Here is a 27345-nt window from a genome sequence, read left to right on the forward strand (position 1 = left end):
GGGTTGTGTTTACGCTTTTGGGGACGTGTCTTTTAAAGCATGGTTTGCACTTTAGGGCAATCAGTGTGAAATTAAGTTTGTCAAAGCAAATGCACATTCCACATAAATCAATGTTTAATCTGTGTAATTACAAAGCAAGTGGTATATGTTTCAGTCTTACCATCTTTTCATCCTAAATCACTTTGCTTTTACAGACAGACTACAGTTCTGAGTGGTATTGCAGAGCTGCTTGTTCCAGTTTAACATTTCATGACATAACAGCTTGATGTGAGTCAGCAAAACTCTGAGGTCTTCAGAAATAAAATTTAAATCTTCTGAAAATTAGTGAAATTTACACTCATATGTATATATATATATATATATATATATAGTGCACAAAAGCTGCCATTTAGCACCTCATTTGATCTATGGGAGTATTTTTATAACATACCATCTGGACAGTATAATGTTTTTTTTTACTCATAAGAATCTTCTCTGATGCTTTAACCTGCAGTCTGAATCAGTTTAGGTGATGAAAGAGAAGAGCAAGCACATTATTCACAGGATGTGATGCTTATAAAGAGGCTTATGGGGAAACATTCGCTGATGTAGAGGATCTTGCTTGCAAATGGGGAAATGAAAAATGAGTTCAGAGCCTCTTGAGTGATACTTTTGAGTTTGTATCTGGAATTCCTCATAAATATTTATTTGGTGGGTAGAATTGAAAATTTACCAGGTGGCTGTTTTTTGGTCTCCAATAAAAATGGAGGCTACTTTTCTTAAAGCCGCTTCAGACCTGCATCTAAACACAACCTGTGTGACTCACCAAAGGTAATCTCACACACACACTGCACTTAGACCCCTGTTTAGACATGTTGCCACCTTTTAAACCTCCTTTAAACCCGTTTATAACTGCAGCACACTTTTAATGGTTCAAAACGGAATACTAAAGTAAGCTAGCCTTCAATTTACAAGTTAAATAAACCAGCACACACTACAAAGATGTTTAGCCTCAAAAGCCCAGTGGACGCATCACTAAGTGCTGCCCCGGGTTTAACAGATTCAGAGTGCACACAAACACACAAGCATCATTATCTTGCATCATCCCGACACACAATTTTACGATGGTGGGAAACAGTTTGATTGAGTATCAGCAGCTTGAAACGCTCACCGCAGGGTCAGAGTCATTGGCCGACACCGTGGTTACAATGGTTCCCTTGACAGCATTAGGGGCAACCATGCCTCGGTACACTGTCTGGCTGAACACTGGAGAGAAGTCATTCATGTCCTGAAGAGAGATTTAACAAACAGTATGACATCAGCATTATAAACTTAATGTGTCTGAAATGATTTTTATCTATTAAACACTGAGAAACTACATGGAGATATACCCCTGCCCCTGTATACAGTCCAATCAAGTCGGCACTAAAGTACATAAACATAAAACCATAGTACAGATAACCAGAACAGGTTAAAAAAAGAAAACTAAACAAAAACGGAAAAACAAATCCAAGAGAAATTAATACACAACCAAAATCTCATAATACGATAGATTCAGATAAATTTAGTTTTTTTTCTAAAATCCTTGATTTTGACAAATACATTTCAAAAGGCTATATCTTAAAACTGATAAGCGATTTTCTGTAAATTAGAGAAATGTTAAGGATGACCCAAAGTTTATATATGTATAAGTTTGTATATGTGCTATACAATGCAAAATGTTCAGGGAAATAGCACAGTAAACCAATACTGTAAATCATTTCTATTAAATGGCCGAAAAATGATCCAATAGCTTTATCCAATTTTTGTACCCCACCTCAGTCAAATACTCAAAGCCTGCATTTCCATAACCTGGCTTAGTTAGACGCATGTTGGCTGACTTGGCTCTGTCTGGAAATGCACCACTTGTGCCACCTTGCGCTCCTGTCATGTCTTCACCAAGTGCGCTAATACGCAGCATGGCTGCGGCTACGCGCATAAACTGCGCCGCTACGTTTTCCCCCAGCTCTCCCACTGACACTTCGACCATGTCTGACATGTCCATCAGATTTGTCAAGCTACTGGCTGCGCCATCGCGGACACTTTGTGAAGGCACCGTGTCAGAAAGCACAGCGTTCACATGGCGAGCTCGATAAAAAGAACACCTACATTACTCCCAGCCTGGTTCCCTCCAGTACTACCACCCTACTAACTCCTCGATGCAAACTTCGACCCCGTGAAACAATTTCCTCACCACCTACATTGCTGGGAAAATTATCTGAAGTTGGTGTTTGGTGTAGGGAAACACTTTGTCCGACTGCTGGTGAGGCAGGGACGCGGGGCGGGAACGCGTCGCCACTAGAGCCGGGACGAGCGGACAGCGGACCATCATCTTCCCACCATCCCCTTCAGAATCAGGACTAGCCAATAGAAGACCCAGCGCTTCTTTGCAGGTAAACTTTTTAGTGGACATTGTGGACATTATTTGAAAGAAATACTCGCTAATGCTGACTATATCGCTCTGCTGCTGTCGCTCAATGGTGCTCTCGCTCGGTGAAGAACTCCTACTGTTTCAACTTGCTGTAGCACGAAAAGTTTATATAGACAGATGACGTTTGTTACGTCAGAGGTTAAGTGTGACATGTCTGCCAACCAGAGGTGGAGAGTAGGAACAAAATATGACGTCATTTTTGCCACAATGGGCCGTTTTATTTAGAACACCATCTTGTCGACTTAAGTCAACCATGGTGCTTAGAGGGAAGGAAAAACAAAAAAGGTCATGAGGTGTTTAGAGGTCTATTATCTGTGTCATTGGTTTCCATCTTTTCTCAAATGTTCCTAGCTTCAGCTGTAGTGTTGCTGTCGTGTGACCTTTTTTTACTTTGTTTGAAAATTGCATGATATTGGGGAAGTTATGGTTTCAGCCAAGAGGTTGTAATCACATGCCATAATGAGCAGGGTTTTTAGTCTGTACAGTTTCTGTCTCTGAAATGACACATTAATTACAATAAAACTATAACAATATTAACGTTAAAACTAACTCAAGGTTGTTTATTTTTGATCTCACTCTAATTGCTAAATTTGTCCGTGCAGTCCAAAAACTCACTCACTTACTCCAGTAGATTCCTCAGATTTCAAGACATCTGGTTCCAACAAGGAATCATATCATCACACTATGCAGCAACAACATGTAGTCTTTGTAAAATAAACCTTCAGTCCAAAGCCTTAATGCCTATGTTGACAAATGAATTATCGTCAAGCCTTTTTTTTTTTTAAGAAAAATGTCAACATATCTCAGAGGATTTTATACAGTAAGTAGAGTAAAAGGAGAAATCCTGTAGAGTTTTAATCACGACGGGCATCTACAAGAAGTTGAGACACCACAAAATAGTGGTTTATGGCACAAGCTGCTCAAATGATGGATACAAAAACTTGTTTCATATTTAAATTGAGGAGATGCACAAAAATAAGTAAACAAAGATGCTATGAAAAGTCAACTTATTTTCTGTAATTGCAGTTTCATACCTTTCCAAAACAAGATTAATGTATCACAGCAAATTCAGTAAATGTGCACATCTTTGTGGAAACACAGGAAAGTCACTTGATTGACAGTATACCAGATAAAGCAGGATCACACAGTGATTGATGTCTGTGTGGCTTAGTATCATCAGTGGGAGGTACACACATCAGAGAGCAGTGTAGAGCTCAAGCAGATGAACATCAAATTCTTGTCTTTGTCAACAAAAACTGCTCTTATGTCAATCATATCTGGAAAAACACAAGTTTAAGTTTCCAAACCAACCCACCATAATCTGAGATAAAGTGACCTGTAACTATCACATTAGAAACAACTGATATGTATACAAGTACATCCATCAGATTAATTATGTTACAGGTCCCCTTAGATTAGTCTGTTTTCCCATTTGTTCGTTAGCTTGTTTTGCTAATATATTCATAGGATGTACTGAAACTCTTAAGGATGACCTCTACTAATCACAAAGCACAATCTTAACTGATCCACAAATCTTAAAGTTAATTAACTGTAGTCTGAGTTTGGCTTTGTTACAAGTAATTGATTAGCAATATTTATTGGTTCAAATCCATTCCAAGCAAACAAAGTGTGGGACATTACCACTGCCCACGTGTCACTGTGATCGTAGTTAGTGAGTAGCTAAGTAGGGTTCCTAGTAGAACTTTGTTTTCATCTCTTTCTGTACTCTTTCTGCAGATAAACAGGAATTTCAAATTCTAGTGGCTAGAATAATACCTTGTGTCCAAAATGCAAAATTGTGTTGTCTTGCTGAAATATGATGGGGATAACTATGTTATAAACATGTTATCTTCAAGGCAGAATATGTTGATTCTTACATGTTATAAAAATCTTACTTTTCTTTTCAGTACGGACAGAGGACAGAAGAAGACGGAGCATACGATTTGAGCTTCATGTTGTCAAAGGTTCTATCTTTTTCTGTGTTTTTTGGCATATAGTGCACATGTTTTCAATGCCTCAGAATGCTTCTGAGCACTATTAAAATGAGGCACCTTTTTGCGGGGAAAACTTTTGAAGTGGTTATGTAACAACATAAATTGAAGTATTCAGCTTTCAACATTCCTTGATATTTTAATTATATTATGTTCCATAGAGATAGAAAGCTTCTCATTCCATATCCATCTTTATTGATTTTCTTTTACATTGAATGATTATCTAGTATAATTTGTAAAACATTTGTGATCCATGTTTGCCCTTGAAGAAATACCTTTGATGGATGCTGCTTTTGTATCAAGTTCAGAAATTTGTTCACCAGCTCTTGAGATTTACATTATTTTTTTTTTCAAATTATTAGTTAAATCCAACACTTTCTAAATTGAAGTTTTAAAAGCGTGACATACAGACCAACCTTTTTCTCTTCATATTTGGACAGAGTAACCATCTGAGAAACACCTACTCACCATTATTCTGACAGTAACAGAGGCCAGTCCAGGAGGCATGGTTCCCTCCGTGTCCACGGCTTCTACAGTGAACGTGTACGAAGGTTCAGAGTCACCCAGAGCCTCATAGTCCAGAACCCTGAGAAGTGACAGCTCCCCCGTCATGGGGTCAACGTGGAATAACTGCACTATCTCAGGATCCAGGTCTTTAGTTCGGATTCGATATGTGAGGTTGGAGCTGAGGTCAGCGTCTGTTGCCTAGAGAGAAACAAAAAATTGAAAGAAAGTAATATCACTGCTGTGGGATTTTTCTTTCATTTTTTTTTTTATAAGTTACGTGTGTCATATTTGCAAGCAGGATGTACAGAACATGTGCTGGAGGTTGTATTAATCTTTCCATTAGGCTCTGTATTGAACTGATATATCTGAAACGCCTGTGGTAGTAACCTTTAAAGTCCAGCTGGTGGTTCATATCATATTTTTTCTTTTGTGGGTATTTAACTGGCTGCTTCAGGGAAAACTGTTTTCAATTTTGTATTCTGCTGCAACTCACAGGGTAATTTTTTTTTATGACATTTCTAGTGCTGCCTGGAATTCAAAACGAAACCAATTTGGTAAATTCAAGAAAATATAAGCAAGTGACACAAAATAACTAAAATTAGTCTTATGGACTAGACTCAATAGTCAAATTCATTACTTCAAGGGAAGACTAAGTACATTAATCTTATGTTGCCTTGTTTCGAATAGCAAACCCCTTGTTTAGGATTAATAGACCAACTTTTTTTATGAAAATGCTAAGCTACACAATTTGTTAGATGAAAATGGTACAACAACTCAACAGAGCAATCTTATTGTAATATCGTAAATATATTGTTTATTTTATAAGAAGGGAGTACATTTTCATGCTTTCCGTATAGCATGTTGTTTTTGCAAGAATGTTGAATAACAAATCATGAACTGTATACTGAGGCAAGAGAAATAGCACCGTTCAACTGCAGCCCCATTGATGACTTTTCGAAATGCAGTTGTGATACTGATACTTTTAAACTCAACATCTTATCAAACTCAACATTTTTCTCAGGTGGAAAAGAAATATCTTAGAGATTTGTGGGATGAATATTCTGTAAAATATGATATTTCTCAATATTTTTTCTGTACTACATTGATAATCAGTCAGTATTGATGTACATGTAACAAGCTGCAGCTAACCCAGACAGGTTAGCTGCAGCAGGTTTTCAGTTGCAAAAAGGGCTCACTCGCAGTTTGGTTTGGGGGATTTCTTCAGAAAGCACACAGAACACACTACTGAACTACAGCATCAGTTGTAAAGTGACCTTTACCTGTATCTATACACACACCTTTAATTGTAGGATGACAGTATCTTTTGGGCTGTTCTCTGGTAAATCGACGTTGTAAGTTTGTTGGTGGAATATCGGACTGTTGTCGTCTACGTCCAGAACGGTGACAGAAAGTGTCAGTCTGGAACGCCGAGGGTCCACTGCGCCATCTGAAGCTTCAACGACTAGTAAGTAGTGGCCTTCCACCTTCAAAGTTACAGACATTTCAGATTATAAATCAACACCACAGCTATGAAAACATTTACACTGACATTTTGCCACTGATTACTGCTGCCTGTTTTGCATTACATCCAATAAACTATGGCACTCGTGTGGAACTAATCTGTGACTTCCTCTGACCTCTCTGTCCAGTGGCACAGCAGTTCTGATGGCTCCAGTGGCGTTGATGGAAAACAGCGTCTGATGGTTGACGAGCCGATAATGGACCTGACCGCTTGCCCCAAGATCTGGATCTGTTGCCTAAATCAAGACGCATAATAACATACATGCAGGCAATTAGCAAGGAGAACTGATTTTAGATTTCTCTAAAATCATGCTAAAGCTCTTTCAGTCTTGCAAACATTTACATGTATTCTCTAAAGACTAAAAGAAGAAAAAGCAAAAAAATGATAATTGGTTGAATTAATGCAAGCGTGATAAGGAAAAAGGAATAAGGCTCAAGATGATTAACTTGCCTTATGATTTCATGCAGGGAGCTTTTGTCAGACAGGTACACAACCATAATTAATTTCTGTTGGCTCTGAATAATATCACTTAGTACTGATTATATGAGAGGTACCGTTTAAAATTTGAGGCAGTGACTTTTTTGTTGACACATTTATTTAACATTTCAATATATTTTATTTTAATTTGTTACAGTTTCTTAATAAGAGATCATGAAAAAGGGCCCAGAGCAAAAGTTTAGGCATCTTGACTGGCACTACATCAGTTCTTCTTTAGGAACTTTGTCCATTCTTCCAACTGTAATATCTTGTATTACTGCTCTTAACGACTAAAAATATTTTTAGTGATGACTAAACCTAGAGTCAGTCCTTGGTTCATTTTGAAATAGGTATTCTTGGATGTGTGTGTATATATATATATATATATATATATATATATATATTGTTACAGTTAGAGCTTTTTTCTAAGAAAATGGGACAATGCTCCCAGAATGTGCTGGTGCTTAACTGAATCCATTCTTCCGTCTACGAGTGAAATATTACCTGTGCCAGGGCTGCAAAAAAAAATCCAGCAAAACAAAAAGAGAAGCAGAGAAGGGTTTTCTTCTGATGACCCTAACAAGCTAATAAAGTTACTTGACACCTCAAATCTGTATTTTAAATGGAGCTATTCTCATATTTCTTACACTAAATTATACCAAAATAATATAACTAAGTAATACGTTAATTTGTATAAAATCTTATAAAAATCTATGTTTTAATGATCAATTCGTCATTACTCGTAAATATTCAAAGTAGAACATTTTGACCAGAGGTCCACATATTGATCTCTTAGTAGAGATCATGAGATGTAGTCACAAAAGAGCAGCATGTATTTGAGATCAAAGACCAGTACAAAGATAAGTTAAGGATCTGATCTCTACCTCTAAGTATCTCTCTCATATTTATCTGCTGTCATCTCACAGTTTTCTTCTTTTCTTTTCTTACAGTTTTTTTGTCAGAAGGAATTAAACTAGTCTTACTCCAATTGTTAAACTTTCCCAGAGTGAATGAGGCCGTGGTTTAAATTTTCATGTGGAAAAAGAAGTAGCTTTCCTTTCTTGCACTTCTGTCATCTGGCTATCCTTCTGAGTCTGTTCTGCAGTCAAACCCCGACTTCTCCACATAATCTCTTTCAACTAATAAAATAACATGGTGAGAAGGTGACAAATTGCGAGCACATGCTCCTCTCCCCCCGTCTCAGTGCTCATCCTGGGCAATCAACATTCTGACTGCATTAAAAAAAGAAAGAGCAGCCCAGCGGACACACGGACACTCTTGTGTTTGAGACTTCACATTCGGTACCATTTCTCGATGTGTAAACCTCCCAAAAGAAAAACTTGTGACTAATTTGGGATTAGAAATAATTGATTTAATCTTGGAAAACTGTGAGTGCATTTTACTTACAGACCGTCTTTGTGAGGACCATTTTGAGTTTTAGTCCTTGAGAGACTGAGGAGATTTCAGAACAGTTCCCACTTTGAGAAAACTTCAAAGAACTGTTTGAGGTTTAAGATGTGGTTTTAGGGTTTAGCAGTGCTTTAGTCAGCAAAGTCACAATGATTGTTGCTTCTAAAATCTTCGATGGGGTGGGTCTGTTTGAAATAAAGCTAACAATTCATAAGTCTGTGGATTTTGATTATCAAATGAAGTACTAAAAGCAAACACATTTCTGATTTTAATTCAATTTAATCTAATTTGCAAAGCAGTAGGAACTGAAAAAAGAAGGGAACCGTGGTCTGGATGCATTTCTAAAATAGCAGATTGGAACAGACGACTGGGCACAGGGAGGAGTGAGCTGAAAAAGATTATTTCATTTCTATTTTACATCAGCTGAATTTGAATTTTGATGTTAATCCCAATGAGAAAAAAATAACCTTAAATATTGAATCACTGAAATGTTGAAGAAGCGACACAGCAGGCAACAGAAACAGATGTAATAGTGTAATCGTGCAGGTTAATACAAGTTTGACAAGGAAATTGACAAAAAACAAAAAGAAAAAAAAACTGGGTTTCATCTAATCAAACTCCAGCTATGGAAAAAGAACTTTACATGTGTTTGAGTGCTCCTTAAAAACAATTTCCATCACTTCTAAAACCAAACTAACTAAGTCCATGCACCATAATGTAAAGTTTGAATATAACTTGTATAATTAACTTTCACATAAGAACATATCTTATAATCTATAATCTTATATAATTGTTTTAATTCATAGTTAAACTCCACTTTTTTACTGTGATGCTGTCATAAATTGCTGTTGCAGTGACCCATTCTTGTGCATTTCTTTAATTATCATTCACTTAACTTTAATCATGTATCACACAGCGAATATAAAAGTTTGTAGAAATTAGACTCCGTCTGTTGATGACTGAGTGAGAAATTAAGTCATCTTGATCCGTTTCATCTGGGGAAAAAAGCTGTGAAAAATGTAATGCAGCATCCAGCTTTTGGGTGATTATCATAGGTTGTTTGGAGAAGGGAGACAATTGATAAAAATAAAAAAGCTTGAGGTGAAGGCAACTGTATTTTTAGTGAAAGTGCAAGATGAGACGTGGATGTTATGGTTTATTTTGAATTTAATTCCATTTTAACGTGGGCCCCCCATTTGGTACGTTTACACTGAAATCTGTGCAATGAAGGAATTCAACTTTCACGTTCGATAAGAGTGTTGAGGCCACTTCACGAAATTAAATAAAAAAAACTACATTCATAAGTTAGTTTAGTTCTGCATAAAGAACTGGTATCTAACAACAATATACCACAACATCCAATTAATCTAGTTTTAATTAGTAAGCATTATTGAATAAACACAGAAGTTAATTTATTTTTGTTAAGAAATTCTATAAAATTATAGAGGGTGGTGATAGCTGAATTTAGCAACCCTTGGACATAGCCAGACAATGCTAGCTCCATATGCTTTCATTCTATAGCATAAGCTAACAAATATCAGTCATCCCTACTTATAATCATCTCACAGGGGCACATATGAGAGCTTTCACCAACAGTGAACAGGCAGAGTATTCAGAGCGCATGACTACTTTCACACAAATTTCAAAAGGCAAAAACAGGTCCAGCCCAGGGAATTATACCGTAATTTTCATAGTTTAGTTTTGACATGAAAAATGTACCTCTGTGAAACAGGCTAGCTGAACTGACAGGGGAAAAAAAGAGAAAAAAGTTAAATGGATAGAAATGTTCTCCTGCCAACATAAAATAAATATAACTATGAACACGGCAGATATTTGACATATGAAAAGGAAACCTTATTTTCCATAAAAGTTCCATCAAACTGCCAACGGTAAAGTTTTCGCTGCATTTCAGAGACAAGATTAAATCCTCCACATAGAAGGCCGGATTAATTGTCTGATGTCAAACATATGAATGGATGCATGTCCCGTAGTGAGGTACTATAGAGGGTTGTGTACATAATGTATGTATAATTAATGTCTCACCTGCATAACGTCTGTGGGTTTTCAACAAACAGTGACAAAAAAATAGAAGCTCGAAGCCTGAAATGGTTACTCTGTCGCTACAACCACTAGCTTTGTCATCTGTGTTCAGGTGCTAATGCATCTTGTCTTCTAGTTTCATCCTTTTTTCTCCCCATAGGTATAACCACAACTACACCACATGTAACTAAAACTGAACCACTCCCACCACCACCAAAAACAAGTAATTCTCTAACCTACTTCTGCTCAGGCTTTCACCTTTTATGTCTACAGTGGGGCATTCTATAGAAAAATGGCATCAAAAGTATAAAGAGTATAAACAATATAAAGAGAGATCTATATGTGCTTTCTTAAGGATTTTCCTTCTGAAATGTTTTTCCTATGAAATCACCCTATGACCATTTACAAAGAAAATTGAGCCAATTTTGTGCAAAATATTGCCTGTCCCTACACAACCTTGTACAGGGAAAGGCAATCACACTACCAACAGTGTATTTTTATTTATTCATTTCCATTTCAGCCAACAACTGCAGCAGGTGATTTCACTGATTTATACTCCTCTCTGAAGTTGTAGGAGTGAGAAATCAGAAAAATCATCTGATGTCAAGCCTGAGGGCAGAAAATCCCCCCAGTCCCCTCCTAAGCCTGTAGTTGAGGGATAAACAAAACTGATCAAGGGGTCCTCTGGTGTGGGGCTAGCTGTGATACAGAATATGATATTAGATACATTAACGTTCCAAAACACACCACAGATTGCAACACAAAGAAGTGGCATTACAAAAAAAGCTTTATTTTGGTAAATTAATCCCAAAACAGGTTTTCTTTTTTATCTTTCATCTTTCCTGGTTTTTCATATTGTCTACTGTTAGATACTGTAATTCAAGGCAATACATATATTCTTAAAATAAATCACAACAGAAAACGTTATTTTAAAGTATTTTACTGCTAACTGAAAAACATTTTTATTTACTTTTATTTTACTTCATAAAGCCTTTAAGAATAGAAGTCGTTACAACAGACCTAATCATTTGCATCCATAATCTACTATGTAAAGAAAATGTATATTTTACATCTACTGTTAAACTGAGTCTGAACTCAAAGGCTAACACTGTGCAATTGATTTCATACACAGATTTGAGTTTGTTTTGATCTGCAGACTTTACGTTACAAATATGAGAATGATTTATTAAAATTACAACAGAAAGAAAAGCTAGGCAACATGTTTAAGGAGGGTCTCATAGCTTTTTAATTTAGACCAGTTTTAAAACTGGAAAAGAGAGTTTTTTGTTGTTTGACAAGCTCAAGAAGGGAGCATGGAAATTCATCCCACACAGTATCATTTTTTACAGAATGGCTGTCCCACAGAGATAAGCTCTCTTTCACATTAACATCTCCCCTCTCCTTTAGAACGCTGCCTGTTCCTCATCCTTACCTTAAATTTCCCGGTATTCCTTCTTGTCTTTCTCGTACAACTGTCCCTGACAGTGTCTGAGTCTACTGGTAACAGTAATTGTGTTGGTCCCATATTGATGTTATCTATTATCTACAATACATCTGAGCTCAAACCCTGAGTATTTCTAACTAAAAAAAAAATAATAATCATAGCCTCGCCTTCCAACCACTTAGGATCCTGAATTCTAAGCATTAATGATACAAATGACAGTAACGTTGTTGTATTAATTTTAATTTATTTTTCCTGTTACACACGACTTGCCTCTGAATTGATCTTTTTTAATGTAATTTTTCCACAGAAATTAAATTGTAAACTCAGCAAAATTTAGACTAAGAATGCTGCCACACTCCCTTAGCTCTGTCATCTCTACCTCTGTTACCTCTCCCTTGTGTCTTTCACCCATTTGTCTCTGCCAATTGAACATGTCACTCTTCCTCCCCTCTTTCCATCCCTCTATACCTAACCTGCATTTGCAAACCAAGGTCAGATCCATTCATTCTTCCGGAAATCTGTTTTAATACATACAGGTAGAGACCCTGGTTTGGAATGAGGCCCAGAGTCGTGCTTTGCACAGCTCGCTGAGGGATCGGACCGTATGTTTTGCTTTGGAATATATCCAAAGGTCCTTGAAAGGGAGGTTGAGGATTGGAGTACGTTTAAGTGCCCTCTCTGTAGATTAGGATGGGTTTTGGATGTTGCATTTCAAACATGCCCTAAGGTCTGAGTAAGAGTTCAAATTTGGAATGCTTTGAATGAAATGTCTTCTTTATGGAAGAAGGGGGATAAAAAAGTTTGGAATTATGCTTATTGGTCCAAGAAAAGAGAAAAAAAAGGGCAATGAACATTTATGTAAAACCTGTCAAATGTATGACTTGTTCAAAGTTCTACAGATGCGTGTTCAATGGGCAAATAGTGACCACATGAGAAGTCATTGTGTCAAACTAAAGACTCCTGATTAACATTCTGAATCTTGGAAAGATTCCCTGATATCAGTGTACAAAGACTTTCAATTAAGCTTGGAACAAATACATGTAAGCTGCAACAAGGGAATGTTTTCAAAGATCTAAGCCTATCTAAGTGTTAGATTTACCCCTAAAACTCATATGAGGAACCCTCACATCAGTCATTAGGTCTGGAACAAGTCCTGGAATTTTTGTACAAAGTGTGGAAAAAAGTTGCTGATGCAGGTGGGAACATATCTTTTTAAAATGATCTCTAAAAACACAAATACAAACAGGAAATGCAACCAGGATTTATAGTTTAAAGTTGGCTGTCCTTTTCTGGTAAAAAATCTTGAAAAAGATTTTCCAAATCTAAAACTGTGTTCTTCCAAAATGCAAGGAAAATATTAAAACCTCAGTAGTTTCCATTACCCCCGCATTAATATTCTTGCTAAAATGCCAGCAAAAAAGTGGTTTGAGCAGCTCCATAATGCTTAATTGTTTGTTTTTTTCCATTACAAAAAAAATGTCCCATTGGGAGATATCATTGCTTTACTAAGACTTATTGCAAGAGAAAGAAAGAACAAAATAAACACAATTTAAGGACTCATCATCTGCTGTTTGAAAATAAACTATTTGCCTGTACAAAGATGAGCAGAATCCCTGGAAGTAGCAATTTTAAAACCACAGGGAAATATTCAAGGCTAATAGACCTCATCCTCGTTCCCGCACATGAGAGCAGACAAGTCCTTGTACCCTGTCCACAAAAAATAAATAAATGCATACGTCCTCTGAGCATTTTCACAACAAGTCCCAATTACAAAGCTAACACGGTTTACAAAATTATGTTAATGATCTTTGGTCCCCATAGTAAATGATACTGAGAGCTGAATTTAATTATAGCCTCTGAGAATCTGTATGTACAGCATTACTACTGTTGCAGAGACCATTTACACAGACTCAGTGCAGGGACTCACCTTCATTCTGGGGACAACAAGCAAGTCCATATAATATTAGTTAACATTTTAATGTGACAACTTAGATTGAGCTTAGGATAAGAGATAGACTGGTAGTAGACATGTACAAGGATGGAGTAAGAGATCAAGAAATTAATGTAAAAATAGATCAAAGTCATATTCACTGACACAACGAACACAGCTGTGTACGTGAATGTACAGGGAAGGTCAAATAAATGAAGATCAAAGTGCATGTCTGTTCATCATGGTACAGATATTCCATCAGGATTGCAGAAACATTCCAGTATTATTATCTGTGCCACCACAACATAAGAGCCATGTAGCCACCTTCAAACACACTGGTCTGCTCCACTGAAGAAACACTAAATTTGTCACTTGAGTTGCCCTTTAATTGGAACATGTGCATTAAGGGAGTGGGAGTTATAGCGAGATCTACCTTGGCTTTTTTGTTCATGAAACATCAATATAAGAAAGGATTAGCACACATTAGAAGCCATAACCATTTAAGTTCACATAGTCACATTCAAAGTACTGAGGTGAGAGAGTAAGAGCTTATGTGTGGTTGTTGCATGAATTACATGCATGTTTGTGTGTGTGGCATCTTCTTACCTTGACCTGTCCAACATATGCATGATCCTGCTCCTCAGTGACAGTGAGGTTCACTGGCAGGGAAGAATTGAACACCGGATCGTTGTCATTAACATCAGTCACCACGATGTTCACTGTCACAGTGGAGGTCTGCGCACACACATGCAAACATTTGTGTTATTTATCAATTTAGAAACTTACTAGTTTTCTTTTTCATTTTCCTGGAAGTGATAATCAGGATGAATCCATCTCCAAATACAGAGCTTTATTTCACCCTGTAATATACTTGTTCCTCTTGCTAACCTTGCTTCCATCCATAACAAACTTAAAAGCCCATTAAATGTGCTAATTAGCTGTTCTCTGGTCCTGACTGCCCCTTCTCTTTGGCCTGTATCAACTGCAGACTCATAAAAGATGTAATATATATATATATATATATATATATATATATATATATATATATATATATATATATATAAAAATTATTTTATTTTTTCCTTCTCTGGTAAACTTCCATATTCCCTTGTTAGTATTAATGTAACTTAGGTGGTCCAGTGGTAAAACAGCTCTTCAGAAAATCAAGCCTGTGATGGTAGACTTTGCCATGTGAGACGTCATCCTCTAAGATGTGATGATGACCTCACCGTTATTTTCATAGCACCAATTCACAACAAAAGTAATCTCAAGGCACTTCAAAGCTACATCGACTGAATCTGATTATAATCCAATCCAATTTGTGAATCAAATGTTGGTTTATGAGATTTGCACGTGATTGCATGTTTTTACACCCACTTCTTTCCAAATCTAGGTTTCATATATAGTTTTAAATATATAGTCTGTTTTAAATCCATGTACATCTTTTAAATGTTGTCCAAGGTTAGAATACAGAACAAATTAAGAGAGATGGTATCATTAATGAGTCTTTGCATGTTCCACTGCTACTTTTTTTTATCTTTTTTGTGCCTGACTGTCAAATGAATTAATATTCAAATGAAAATATGACAAAAAACAGACTTTGAAAATTATTCCGGAAATCTAGCAACGGGGAAAAAAGAAAATTAACATGACTTAACTAATGAACTGCAGCAATAAAGCTTGTTTGAAAATGTTCGGAGATACACGAAAAGCTAGTTTTTGTACAAACTTTTCTGAGTAAATGTCAGAAGTCACCACATAATCACAGAAGAATAGAGGAAAGAGACGCTTCTATGAAGTCATCAATGTCTTAATTCGACTTTCTTTGTAGAGAAGAAGTCCAAGGTTTGACTTTGAAGAAAAATAACAAGAAGGGTGAGGCAACTGATAGGTTTCCAACAGTGGGATGAAAGAAAAGAAGGAGGTTTTGCATGTTGTGCGCGTGTGTTTTCACAGAGATAAAAATGGGATATTGATGGTGATGCAAGTATGTAATGATTGAGAGGTTTGCCCTCCATTGCCAAGAATCACACCATAGACAACAGAAGAAGCATCCAAGCATACCCCACCAATTTTGGTTACAAAGGCAACATGTAGCGGGAAAGCATCCAAAATACTGTAAAAATACCAAAAACCAAACAATGAGAGGAGCAAATATTAAATGTAGTGACAGAATTACATAGATGATTTTTTATTTTTTTTTTACTGCTTCAGCCTGCCATCAACTTCTTAATTTTCAGAAAGCCAACTGACTCAACATCAAACAGGGGACGCAAGTCAATTTCCTGACGCCATGATGCAATACAATACAGACTATCTGACAAATGCATACTGTCCTCCACCAGAGGTTAGATTGCATCTTACAATATACATTGTCTTTGGAGTGGAGCAGGATTACTGCAACAACTTGTATCCTCCTCAGACTGTGGCAGTATGATGGATTCACTGGCCAAATAGCCAATTAGGCACTTTGTAGTCTGACACTCTCACAACAGGACATTTAATAATATGGGACACAAAGCGCTGTGTTTGGGTGTGTGTGTGTGTGTGCGCACATATGAAGACAACCCAAGGCTTTTGGGGGGTGGTGCTGATTAATGGGCCAGTATGAGCCCAACTACACTCCAGTATTCTCTTCTTTTTTGTATCTTTCGTTCCATGTCGCTAGTTCTGTGTCTCGGTAGCTGATACCATTCCTCTCGCCTTATTCGCACTCTCCTCTCTTTTTTGCACCTCGTTCAAAAAATAATGAAATGTCAAACAGAAAAATGTTCAAACTACTTTTAGCCACTTTATGACTTGGGGCAGAAAGATAATACACTAATTGTAAAAATTCAGGGATTGACTAAGTATGTGTCAATGAGTGTGAGAGTATAAGCACACAGAATGCCTCTAAAATCTTTAACTGTTTTCCCACTTGCTGTTTGACTCTGTGTTGTGATTAAGGCTGTGTGTCAGAGAGGGACTCAGTGTTAGTAAAGGGCATTTTCTTTGTTCAAACAGGTCCTAAACTTCACCTTTTGTTTTCACTCACATTTGAGGGCAAATGATTATTAAAGAGGAGACATGTTTTAATGCCCGTCTAATGGACGTAAGAAGAGATGAAAAACAAGAAAGGGAACCTGATGAAAGCCAAAGGAGCAGAGAGGAAGGACAGAGGGACTCCATTCAATGTCCTCATTTGACTTTCATGTGAGAGAGAATCTTGTGAGATTATCGACTTTCAAACAGAAAAGCAAAGAAAGTCAGAAAGTGAGTCTGATGACCAGTGGCTAATTAACTAAGTGATAATGTGAGCAGTGGTATAGACAGCTCATTTCTTCCAAAGGAAAAAAAAAAAAGTTATAGTTGATTTACAACAACATGATGAAAAATTCCTTTGCCAGTTATTATTCATATGCATTTATTCAGGTTTTCACACTTTGCACAGTGAAGGTGGCGTGAAAAACTTACCAACACAGAAAGAAATGGGGTGCAATTCTATTTAAAAACAGGGATAATGGCACATATTTTCAGATATGGATTGTACAAAAGTAAGGGCTATAAATAGCTGAGTAATGAGTGAAAAAGGAGAACTTGAAAATAGAGACACGGTGCCGGGCTTCTCTCTCATCTCAATACAGTAAATTACAGTGTGAAGAGTCTCAATGTTGAATTGCCAGTTACAGAAAGTTACAGATGAGTAGCACAGAAACAAATTCTCAATGTCAGAAAGGTGTGAGGAAAGCTACCAGATTTCTATCAGACAAAAATATGCCACAGTGGCTATGGCATACAGCAAAGGTCACAGACCATGTTTAAACTAAGAATTTGTATTAAAACTTTACAGGCAATTCACAGCATTATCCTTCAGATAGAAACTAAATCATGAAGACAGAGTTTCACTGCCCTCTTTGGTTTAAATATTCAGTACTATTGATAAGTGTCAGAGGTCAAAATATTGGGGTAGTTCTCTAAGAAAAACCAAACTGTCTGGGTTACAGGTGCAACATCTTTTGCAGTTATCCAATCAGGAAAGTAAAGACAAACATAATTCAATAACTTATTTTTCGTGTCGAAAACTATATTGTTGCTTTGGCCAGCTGTCCGTGCTGCTTTATGATGAGTCTCTATCATAAAATTTGTTCAATGACTGTGAACCAATTAGATTCTGTTGTCCTCATACTGTGTGAGTTACAATCTGAAACACACAGCATAAGCAACTCATTTAAAATGTCATAACCTCATAATTTGACATATCTTGTGGAAAAACAGAAAATAAAACTAAACGGAGAGAAACATGACTACAAAAGGAAACAGCAAAGAAAATTCTTACAGAGTTAGTTTGAAAACTTTCCCTTTTCCACTACAATCAGGAGAATAACACTGTAGTCTCAGGTGTTCTAGAAGAAGGCAGACTTGTGAGATTGTGAGAATTCTGTTACCATTTTCTTTGATGGTTAATCTTTTTCTTATTCTAGCAACGTGAAAAATAGAAAGACAGCTCCTTGTTTGCACAGTATTATAACTTTTAGCGTTGTGTCATTCTTGACAAATACAAGTTTTATAAATATCCAGGTACTGGATAATCACAAATACAACACAGCATACTTTAACAAATCATTAGAGCCACAGTATAATATATATATATATATATATATATATATATATATATATATATATATATAATCCCTGTTGAGGTTTTCTCTTTTTGCAATTTTTTAATTTTTTGATTTTTATTTATTTATTTATGCATTTATTTTTATTTCAAATCAGCCATAATTTCCCATTTTGGACGAGTAAGAGGCTATGAGGCAAGTAGACCATGTCAGGCTCTAGTCTGACATTTTTTGATTCAGGTTGTGATGAGTGGCAGCATGGTGAAGGGGTGGTTGGAAGAAGAGTGAATTTTATGCTTCTTGGGTTTTTAACTTGTGGTGTGTTTTGTTTGCATGTAGATGACCCGCAAAGTTACAAAGCCAAAGGACGTCATCTCCCACAGAGGGCACTGTACAGACACACACACGCACACACACACGATACACACACACACGATACAACAGCTGCTGCTGTCAGCCTTAAAGAGATGGGAGCCAAAATGGACCATTTCAGACAGAGAGTAAAAAAGAAAAGCAGATTATAATGCACACTTCCAAGTATGATGGAAGTAAGTGTTTATTGAATCTAACACAATATAAACTACTATCATATTTCCTCATAATAAAATTCTGAACTTGTAAGTGAATAAAATATTGGCCATTTAAAAAGAGACGTGATTAAGCAGCGGTGTGGTTCCATGTCTAGCTCTACAGAAGTTTGCTTTAATAGTGCTGACAGAGGAGTATAGAGCAAATCAGTAGTTGCATTGTGTCTTAGCGAGCTTTGAAAAAAACACACAATTGAATGCTTTGAGAGAAAGTGTGGTGCTGCAAGAGGAGGCCAAGGAGTGGCAGGAATATATAAGCATGGTGAACTGGCAGTGAGACAGCAGTAAGGTGTATTTTAGGAGTGACAGATGGAGTTAGGATAGACGTGGGATTGTACCAAGGGTCTGCTCTGAGTCGTCTTTTGTTTGCAGTGGTGATGGACAGACTCATGGATGAGCTCAGGCAAGAGTCTCAGTAGACTTCAATGTTCGGAAATGACATTGTAAAGAGAGTATGGAGCAGGCTGATGAAAGTGGAGGCATGCTCTGGAGACAAAAGCAATGGAAGTCAGTAGGAGCAGAACGAATTACATGTGCATAACAGGAGTAGTGGGAGTACATGGAGGTGGTGAAGGTGGATAAGTTTAAGTAAGTTTTGCACGGTTTATAGTGGGATGGAAAGATGTAATGCCAGTGAGTGATTGGTGACCGAAATGTACTGGCAAGAGTGAAAAGGAAAATTTACAAGACTGGATGAAATCAGCTATGTTAAAGGATTTGGAGGCTGTGACACTGATAAAAAACAAACAAAAAAAAAAGGGGGCAACTGAATTAAAGATGATTTATTTCACACTGACAGTGACAATGATAACCCTGAAAGGGTCAGGGATGAGTTTGTCGGAGAGACAGCTTAACTTGGATAGTTTGGGGACAAAGAAAGGAGTGAATGAGTTGGTTTGGACATGTGTGGGGAGGGATGTTGGGTGATAAATGCTGAAGTTGGACCTGCAAAACAATAGCGGAACGCGATTGAACAAGCAAGATATTTGCAGCAGGGGAGAGTTAGAGATGGAAACAGGTGATCTGCTGAGTTGACCCTTATTGTAGCCTCCTGTTATTCAAATTGTTTCTTCTAAGACAGTAAGCATGTTTATGAGACATTAAAAAAATACTGTTAGTCTGATCAAAATCAGACTTGTAAAAGGCATGTAAATATGTAGGTCTTACTAAAATTTTATATCAAGCTTCTCATAATTGAACAAACATAAAATAGAATTCTAATGTTGTGACAAAAAAATCTGATGTCAGTTATGACAAACTTGGTGCATCAATTATCAGATTTGAACTCTACTCACTTATTATGGTGCCAAGGACTATTCAATCCATTGACTAAATATATAGTATATTCTAATATTTTGCTGTCATAATAATTATACTCCATGTCAAGAATGTCCAAAACTAATCGCTCTTTTCAAGTAATACAACAGCTGCTGTTTGTGGCATTTTACTGTGAAGGATTTAGAATCCCTTCCAGCAGCCGCTCAGATTAATTCCAGTGGGGATGTATGACAACTTGAGTTGTCTGAAAAAGAACCAGTTGATATCTGTGTGGTACAGCTGAGTTTCTTACTCCGTCTGGATGTCCGTCTGAGGCTGTGACCACCAGGGTGTAATAATCCAGAGACTCCCTGTCCAGAGGACTGTCCAGAACCAAATACCCTGAACTGGAGAGAGAACACAGAGTTCTGGTATAAGTATAAACTTGAAAGTATAAACTTGAAAGTATATCACAGCAGTAAAATAGACTAAAGAAAGAAAAATAAAACGGCATTTCTTTTTTATGATTTCATGTAGTTTCTGCTCATGAAATGTTGATTTACAGAGCACGTTCAGCACTCCTTCGCTAACAATTTCAGACATTTGCTAGACATTTCAGTGCAAATACAAGTAACATAGAAGTAAGTTAAAAACTGTTTCATGTAAGCCTGATAGCACTTCATGCCCAACACCTCACTAACGATAACCTGAACACCCTCCTGGGTGTTGATGCTTCAACACCAAAGGCAGTGATTTGTCTTTCAACACAGCCTTTCTACCTCCTGAGCAACTTAAAATCTGGACAAGTAAGACCACTGCAAGTACACACAGTCTTACTTTATCAAATACATCACACATTTTGACAAATTTTCTCAAACTGCTCTGAAAGAAAAAATTAGTTACCATGTGTGGACAACTTCCAGTGAGTCTATTGTAGACAACCCAAGGCTTATTGTATAGTCAAAAATTGCTTATTCAAAAGCTCGGAGCAATAAACCCCAGAGATCATTTCTTGAATTCTATGTTCATGCAGATCATTTGATTCCTGTGTTTAAAGTACCTGAAATATTTGGCAGTTACTGTAGTACAATGTCAGCCACTTTAATCGTGATTCTGGACAAAAGCTGTCAAAGAACTACTGTGCAGATATATAGTAAGCTACATTGTATGTTGGACTAGAGCAGTGGAAAAAGACTGACGGAGGTTGTTCTGACTGAGCCATAAAGCAGAAGATACAACAGAGGCAAAGTGGCATTTTGGCATCTGTTTCTTCATTTATTTAACCACACACAATCAACAAAATAGTGCACAAATCCTTGAGTGCACAAATAAAAGCTAGTCAGTTCCATTTGATTGGTGCTGTTATGGAATTCTTTTCACCAGATTTGTTTAGTCATGTTTGTGCTTTTAAATGATGTCCTTTCAGTAATATGTTACTCTTGTACTTTGTCTCCATCTTGTCTTATCAATCCTCTTTTCTCCTTTTCTCGCCCTTTGTTTTCTTAGTTCAGCCTCAGTTCTTGCAAACTTTCACAACTTGCAGTTCTTTTCTTTTCTCTCTACTATCCTCAAGAAATGTAGATTTTATCCCAGCATTAGCGATGAAATTTTAACAAGCAATAATGAATAAATTTAACCAAAGCCTACAGTCTGTGTGTGTGTGTGAGTGGCACACATGTGTACATGTGTATGTGAAGCTACAAACTAAATAATAAAAATGAGGTTGCTTTCTGCCCCAACATGAACAGATAACCACACAAAATGTATGTGCATGAAAAGCAGAAGGAACACTTCTGACACTAAGAGGAAAAAATGTCTTGCTTCAGCTTCTGAAACCAGCCCCAGTGTTTTAAGTAAAAATGATATACACATGACTTTTGGATTGACACACTTACTTCTGCTGCAGTGCAAAGTTTCCATTGATGTCTCCACTGTGGATTTTGTAGGTTATGGAGTCCCTCTCCCGATCCACTGCCTTGAAAGGAAATAGGGACAGAACTAACATTGTCACATATTTATCGTCTTAACTTTTTCATTTTTTAAATTTCTTTCACTGGTCAAAAACCCCACTAACACTTGTTGACATCTGACTTTTACGTGCGATTGTAAAGTGTTTAATGGGCATTCAAGTCCCATGTCAAATTAAAACAGTAGTCACGGGTATTTATTGCCTTCTGCTCCAAGTAACACTGATGAGAACACTCATATTTCACTAAGGATGCTATACTCAGGGCAACAAAAGTGGGCTCACTTTTTCTTTACAGAAACACATTTTTACTGACAATAACATCTCACATGGAGTTTTTGAAACTGCTGGTAACAACTCATGGACAAAAAGACAGGATTTGTCAATTTTTTTCATCTGCAAGAGGGCTGACATCTTACTCACAACACCACTGTGTGGGGCTGATGTCCGCACTCCACTTAAAAATATCAAATCTGTTTAACTGTCTCAGAAAGCCATGATTTTATGATGCCGTGGTCCAACACAGCCAGTAGGAAACAATGTAATGCCATTCCTTCATACTGTTGTTGTTACAGGCTTGTCCCCTGGAGGTAGTAGTAGTTACTGGCACTTAGGGTAAACATGCCTTGACTGATGATAGGAAAGGATTTTTCATATTTTTCAAATATGTCTTAAAAGTAGATGAAGAGATTGAACTAGAAAAAGCTGTTTCTGCGAAACAGCAATGCTGTTCAGTGAGAATGCTGATTAAGTTGAATGGGGATAGCTGACAATGCTAAAAAAAGTGGAAAAACTTTCAGTTGCTCAAAAAACAGTTGCTGAAGTCTTGGTTGAAGGAATTTGAGGTTGAATAACAAAAGTGGAATGATTTAAACCTATTGGAAAAACGAAAGATTTGACGAAAGGGTCAGAAAATGCAGACATTTTTTTTCATGTTTTTGAAGCTGTCATGTTTCAAAATTGGCTTAATATTTGAAAAAGCTGAACCATTTGGTAATTGCTGAATGTCTCCTGAAATGTTTAAAATTTGAATGTGTCTCTAGCTGAAAGTATGTTAAAGTAGTAATATTGAAAAGAGGAGAAAGAGTTTAAATTTGCATAAAATTGGAATAAAATGTTAAATATTTTAAAATGTATAAAGTTAGAAACACCAAAAGTCGAAGTCAGAATCTCCTGAAAGAGCTGAACGTTTTGAAACTAAAATAGTTGAAATCACTTAACAGCATTCTCACAATTATATCAAAACAAGCACTAGATAATTTATTTACCAAGGACAATGATCCAATATTACAAACCTGTATCTGTGGGTGGCATCAAAGAATATCAGTTCATTTTAAGAGGAAATTAGAGCCAGGTGGTTTTGATTAGTGGAATTACGATCAGGTGTGTGTGGGTGCTCTGTTTTACTTAAAGAACGGCCATTATCAGAGGGGCACAAAGGAAATTTCTGAGAACCTCACAAATTAGCACAAAATAAGGAAATTAAAAACCATAATTATCACCACTTCAGAGTGATCCTCAAATAAACATAAAGGCATGAAATAGTGAACTAACAAAAGATTCTAGCGTAACTTCTAACCTCTCATGAGTCCACCATGATAGCATGATGGCCTGCAAGAAAATTCCATTCTCTCTGAAGAGAAAATTGCAGCCCATGTGCCGTTTGCTAAAGATCACGTGGACAAGACAGAGAGCTGTTGTAAACCTGTCTTGTGGACAAATCAGGGCAGAATAGAACTTCTCAGTTTTAGTAGTAGTGATGTATAAAATGTGATGTATAAAAACATTATCTCATCTGTGACACATGGTGGTGGTGTAATGATGTGGGAATGTTTTACTGCATATGGTCCTGAACAGCTTGCCATCATTGATGGAACTATTAACTCTGAAATATACAAGCACAATCTAAAGAAACATGGAGAGACTTCCGCTGGTAAAAGAAATCAAGAGAAAGTGGGTCATGCACTGAGCCATTGACCCTAAGCAAAGAAATCACTTCAAGTCAAGTTGAAGTTCTGAAAGACCTTAAAAGAGCATTTCATGTGAGGAAACCCACATTCCTCATTTCACATCCCAGAGCCGAAACCGTTCTTTACAGAGTAAAGAACTAATATTCCTCTAGGCCAATGTGTGGGAGGAAACAATCACCAGCTAAAAATGTGTCAATGAGCGTTTATTCCCAACTGGGGGTATTTGTACCTCAGGAAGTCCTTAAGCAGTCACCAAGTGGCTTAAAAAATAGCAGTTAAGTTAAATATAAAGAGGAGAAAAAGGCATTTAATCATTCAATGGTTTGAATTATATGCATACTTAACAAATTAACCCTTCAACAAGGTACTGCGAGGCAAAAGATGACTGGAACTGTTTACTAAAAGAACCTGAAAAGGTTTAAAGTAATGGGTAAACAATTCAAGCAGGTTGTGGATGGTAATGATGGCAAACAGTTTGAACTGTGACATTAGAGGTAAGTGATAAACAACTTAAACATCGTCTTTCTTTTACAGAGGTTATTGATTCCATTTATATGTCAATCCTAAAAGGCGGTGGTGATGAAGACGTACTTGCCAAATTCTTTATGAAGATGTGAGGAAACTTCAACCCAAAAAAGTTTATAACCACCATCATAAATAGCTCATGTGTGTACCTGCAGATTGAGCAGTGTAGCACCCGTCCTCATAGCTTCACTGATCTCCAGGTTGTATTGTTGCCGTGGGAAACGGGGAGGGCTCTGGTTGTTTGGAGGCAAAACTTCAATGTAGACTGTTGTAATGGATGACCTAAGGAGAGGGCGAGAAAGTGAGAAGACAAAGAGAATGAGGTAAGGCAACTGGGACAGTCGAGGGGAACACACAGACAGATAGAGAAACAACCTCTATCAGAGAAGCCGATAAATTAACAATAGCAGGTAAGGGATGTTAAGAGTGGAATGGGAGGAGAGAATGAGAACTCAAACAGCAGTAGAAAGCACATACAGAGAGAATGGCCAATGATTTAAGTGAAGTGTGGCCGGCCAATATTCGTTTTCCTTGTTCTTCATGCTATGTTTGAGAAATTTAAAAAATAAAAAAAATAAAAAACAGTGTGAGTGACAAAGACACTGGATAGTGCTTTGCTGCAAGGCGTTTTTACAAAAGTCATTGCAGAGCTGAAAGTTTCTATTGTGCTTCCTGACAAACTTTTTCTGCCGTTTCAGTGATTTGTTCATGTAGAAGGTGATGGAGTTTTATAGACAGAAAATGCAGCTGTAACCCCATTTGGTGAATATGTTTGCAAACAGTTTAATCATCATCTTAAATCTTTAGACTATCCTTTTTCTGCTCTTTGTTTAATATGATGGTTGTGACAACAAGTTTATGGAACAATCTGCAAGGTTTCTCAGAGCTGCCCTCATTGTGGTTTGTGGATATCAAGTTTATAAAGGTAAACATATCTGATGTTAAAAGTGTGGGTTTCATATTGACCTGTTATCGTTTTTGTGGGGTTTTCTGTCCGTTTTTATGTGACTTTTGATAAGGCCGCAAAATACAAAATTCAGTTTTATTGTTGCTGCCAAGAGCATCTGCAAAAGCAAATGATGATTATTTTGAGTTTGAATTTGACAAGGCATCAAAAGAAAATTTGCATTTGTTTAGAAGAACATTTGACAGTTGATCGTTTCACATTGTAAAATAAAGACTTAATCATACAGTATTCACCATCCTTCAGATAAAAAGAATATATCTCTAGTTTAATGAGGTGTAGACATATCTCATAATCTACACTTTGTCCAAAACTTCAAAAGAACGTGTCACTGAAATTACTTGTTACTAACAGTTTAGTTCTGTGTGCCTTTCTAAAAGAAGTGATTACCTTGGTCACATATTTTGAGACTTGTAAGCAACAATGTTACTGTGGTTCTTCAGTCTGACACTTTCCTTTCAACCTTTGCATGCTCAATGCACAAAGTAGAATCACACAATCCAATATTTACTTCTGAAGCACATAATTATTAAAAAACATATCCTGTAGTACAGGATACCAAAGCCGAACATTGAAACAGACTATATCAGACTGTTCAAACTCTTTCATGAAGCAATATAGAGTTTATAGTGAGTAATGTTATGTTTCCTGTGACATCAACAGCCAACCAATAATGAGACTTACAGGACTAATATTGCAATTATTTCCAAAACTACAGCTATATCTAGTTATCTAAAAAACATTTTTTGAAATTTGGACTCAATTCTGATTAGCTGCACAGCATAAGTTGGCTCTGACTGGTCCATCAGCATTTTACTTGTTAAAATATATTCATTCACTGTCATACTTGTATAATAAATGGATCAAAGTCCAAAGGGGCATACAGATCATGTAGATTGATTCGGATTAGAACTGGACGGTAATAAATTGAAATTGAATACAACTGTATTTCTCTTTAAAATACCCTGAGATTAATTAGATGTTGTAAACTGAACCTATAGCAATCTAAATAATTGAAGCATTGAACTGAATTGATGAAAATGTCCCATTAGAAAATAAGGAGGATGCCCCCAATCTCATGATATCATCATTTTTGGTCAAATTTGGTAACCGATGTTTCATTCACAGTTGTAAAAAACTGAAAATTCCTATTTTCCAAATTTGTTATAAAGTTTGGCTTATTCTGAACATTCAGAGTGAGGAAGGAATTTAATCTGCAGGAAGAGATCAAGTCCTCTCAAACTAGATTTTTTACTGAAGATGCCAAGAAACATCAGGTCTAGCCCATTAAATCTATTTATATTTTCAGAACATTAATAACATTAATTCGTAGATAAAGGATGAAAGAAAGAGAATATCCAGAGAGTGACAGCCAGGGTGTTATTAAATTATGATGGCATTATAGGTTAAAATCAATTTCCACTGTGGTTTAAACCTATTTTTTGGTGTATACCTGCATCCTAAAACTAGTTGTTCATCAGTGGAAAGAAGTGGAAAGTTTCTGTTCCCCCAAGACTGATTTAAAGGAAAAAATATGCAGCCCATCTGTATTTCTACATGGGAAGGGAAATCACAATATACTTAGGGAGGATTCATCACTCCACATAATGAGTTTCAGTCCATTTTTTTTCTCCAATCTATAAGGGGCATCACTGATAGATCCAGCTCATCTGCTGTAAATTGTTTTATAGTCCTGCTACATCTTCTT

General features: G+C 36.7%; 1 protein-coding gene across 1 annotated transcript in view; it reads right to left on the reverse strand.

Annotated features, from left to right (window-relative positions):
• Positions 1-27345, reverse strand: part of LOC140278755 (protocadherin-15-like) — a 179919-nt gene that overhangs the window by 68343 nt on the left and 84231 nt on the right. The window contains exons 17-24 of the mRNA XM_072373834.1: positions 24823-24955; positions 22108-22187; positions 20526-20619; positions 14377-14505; positions 6585-6704; positions 6246-6431; positions 4909-5145; positions 1151-1267 (exon numbers count right to left, since the gene is read on the reverse strand). Of these exons, the coding sequence (XP_072229935.1) occupies positions 1151-1267; positions 4909-5145; positions 6246-6431; positions 6585-6704; positions 14377-14505; positions 20526-20619; positions 22108-22187; positions 24823-24955 (1096 nt within the window). The remainder of the gene's footprint in view (positions 1-1150; positions 1268-4908; positions 5146-6245; positions 6432-6584; positions 6705-14376; positions 14506-20525; positions 20620-22107; positions 22188-24822; positions 24956-27345) is intronic.

This window comes from Leuresthes tenuis, unplaced genomic scaffold (genome assembly GCF_036924035.1).
Source record: "Leuresthes tenuis unplaced genomic scaffold, fLeuTen1.0.hap1 SCAF_20, whole genome shotgun sequence".
Classification (NCBI taxonomy): Eukaryota; Metazoa; Chordata; class Actinopteri; order Atheriniformes; family Atherinopsidae; genus Leuresthes; species Leuresthes tenuis.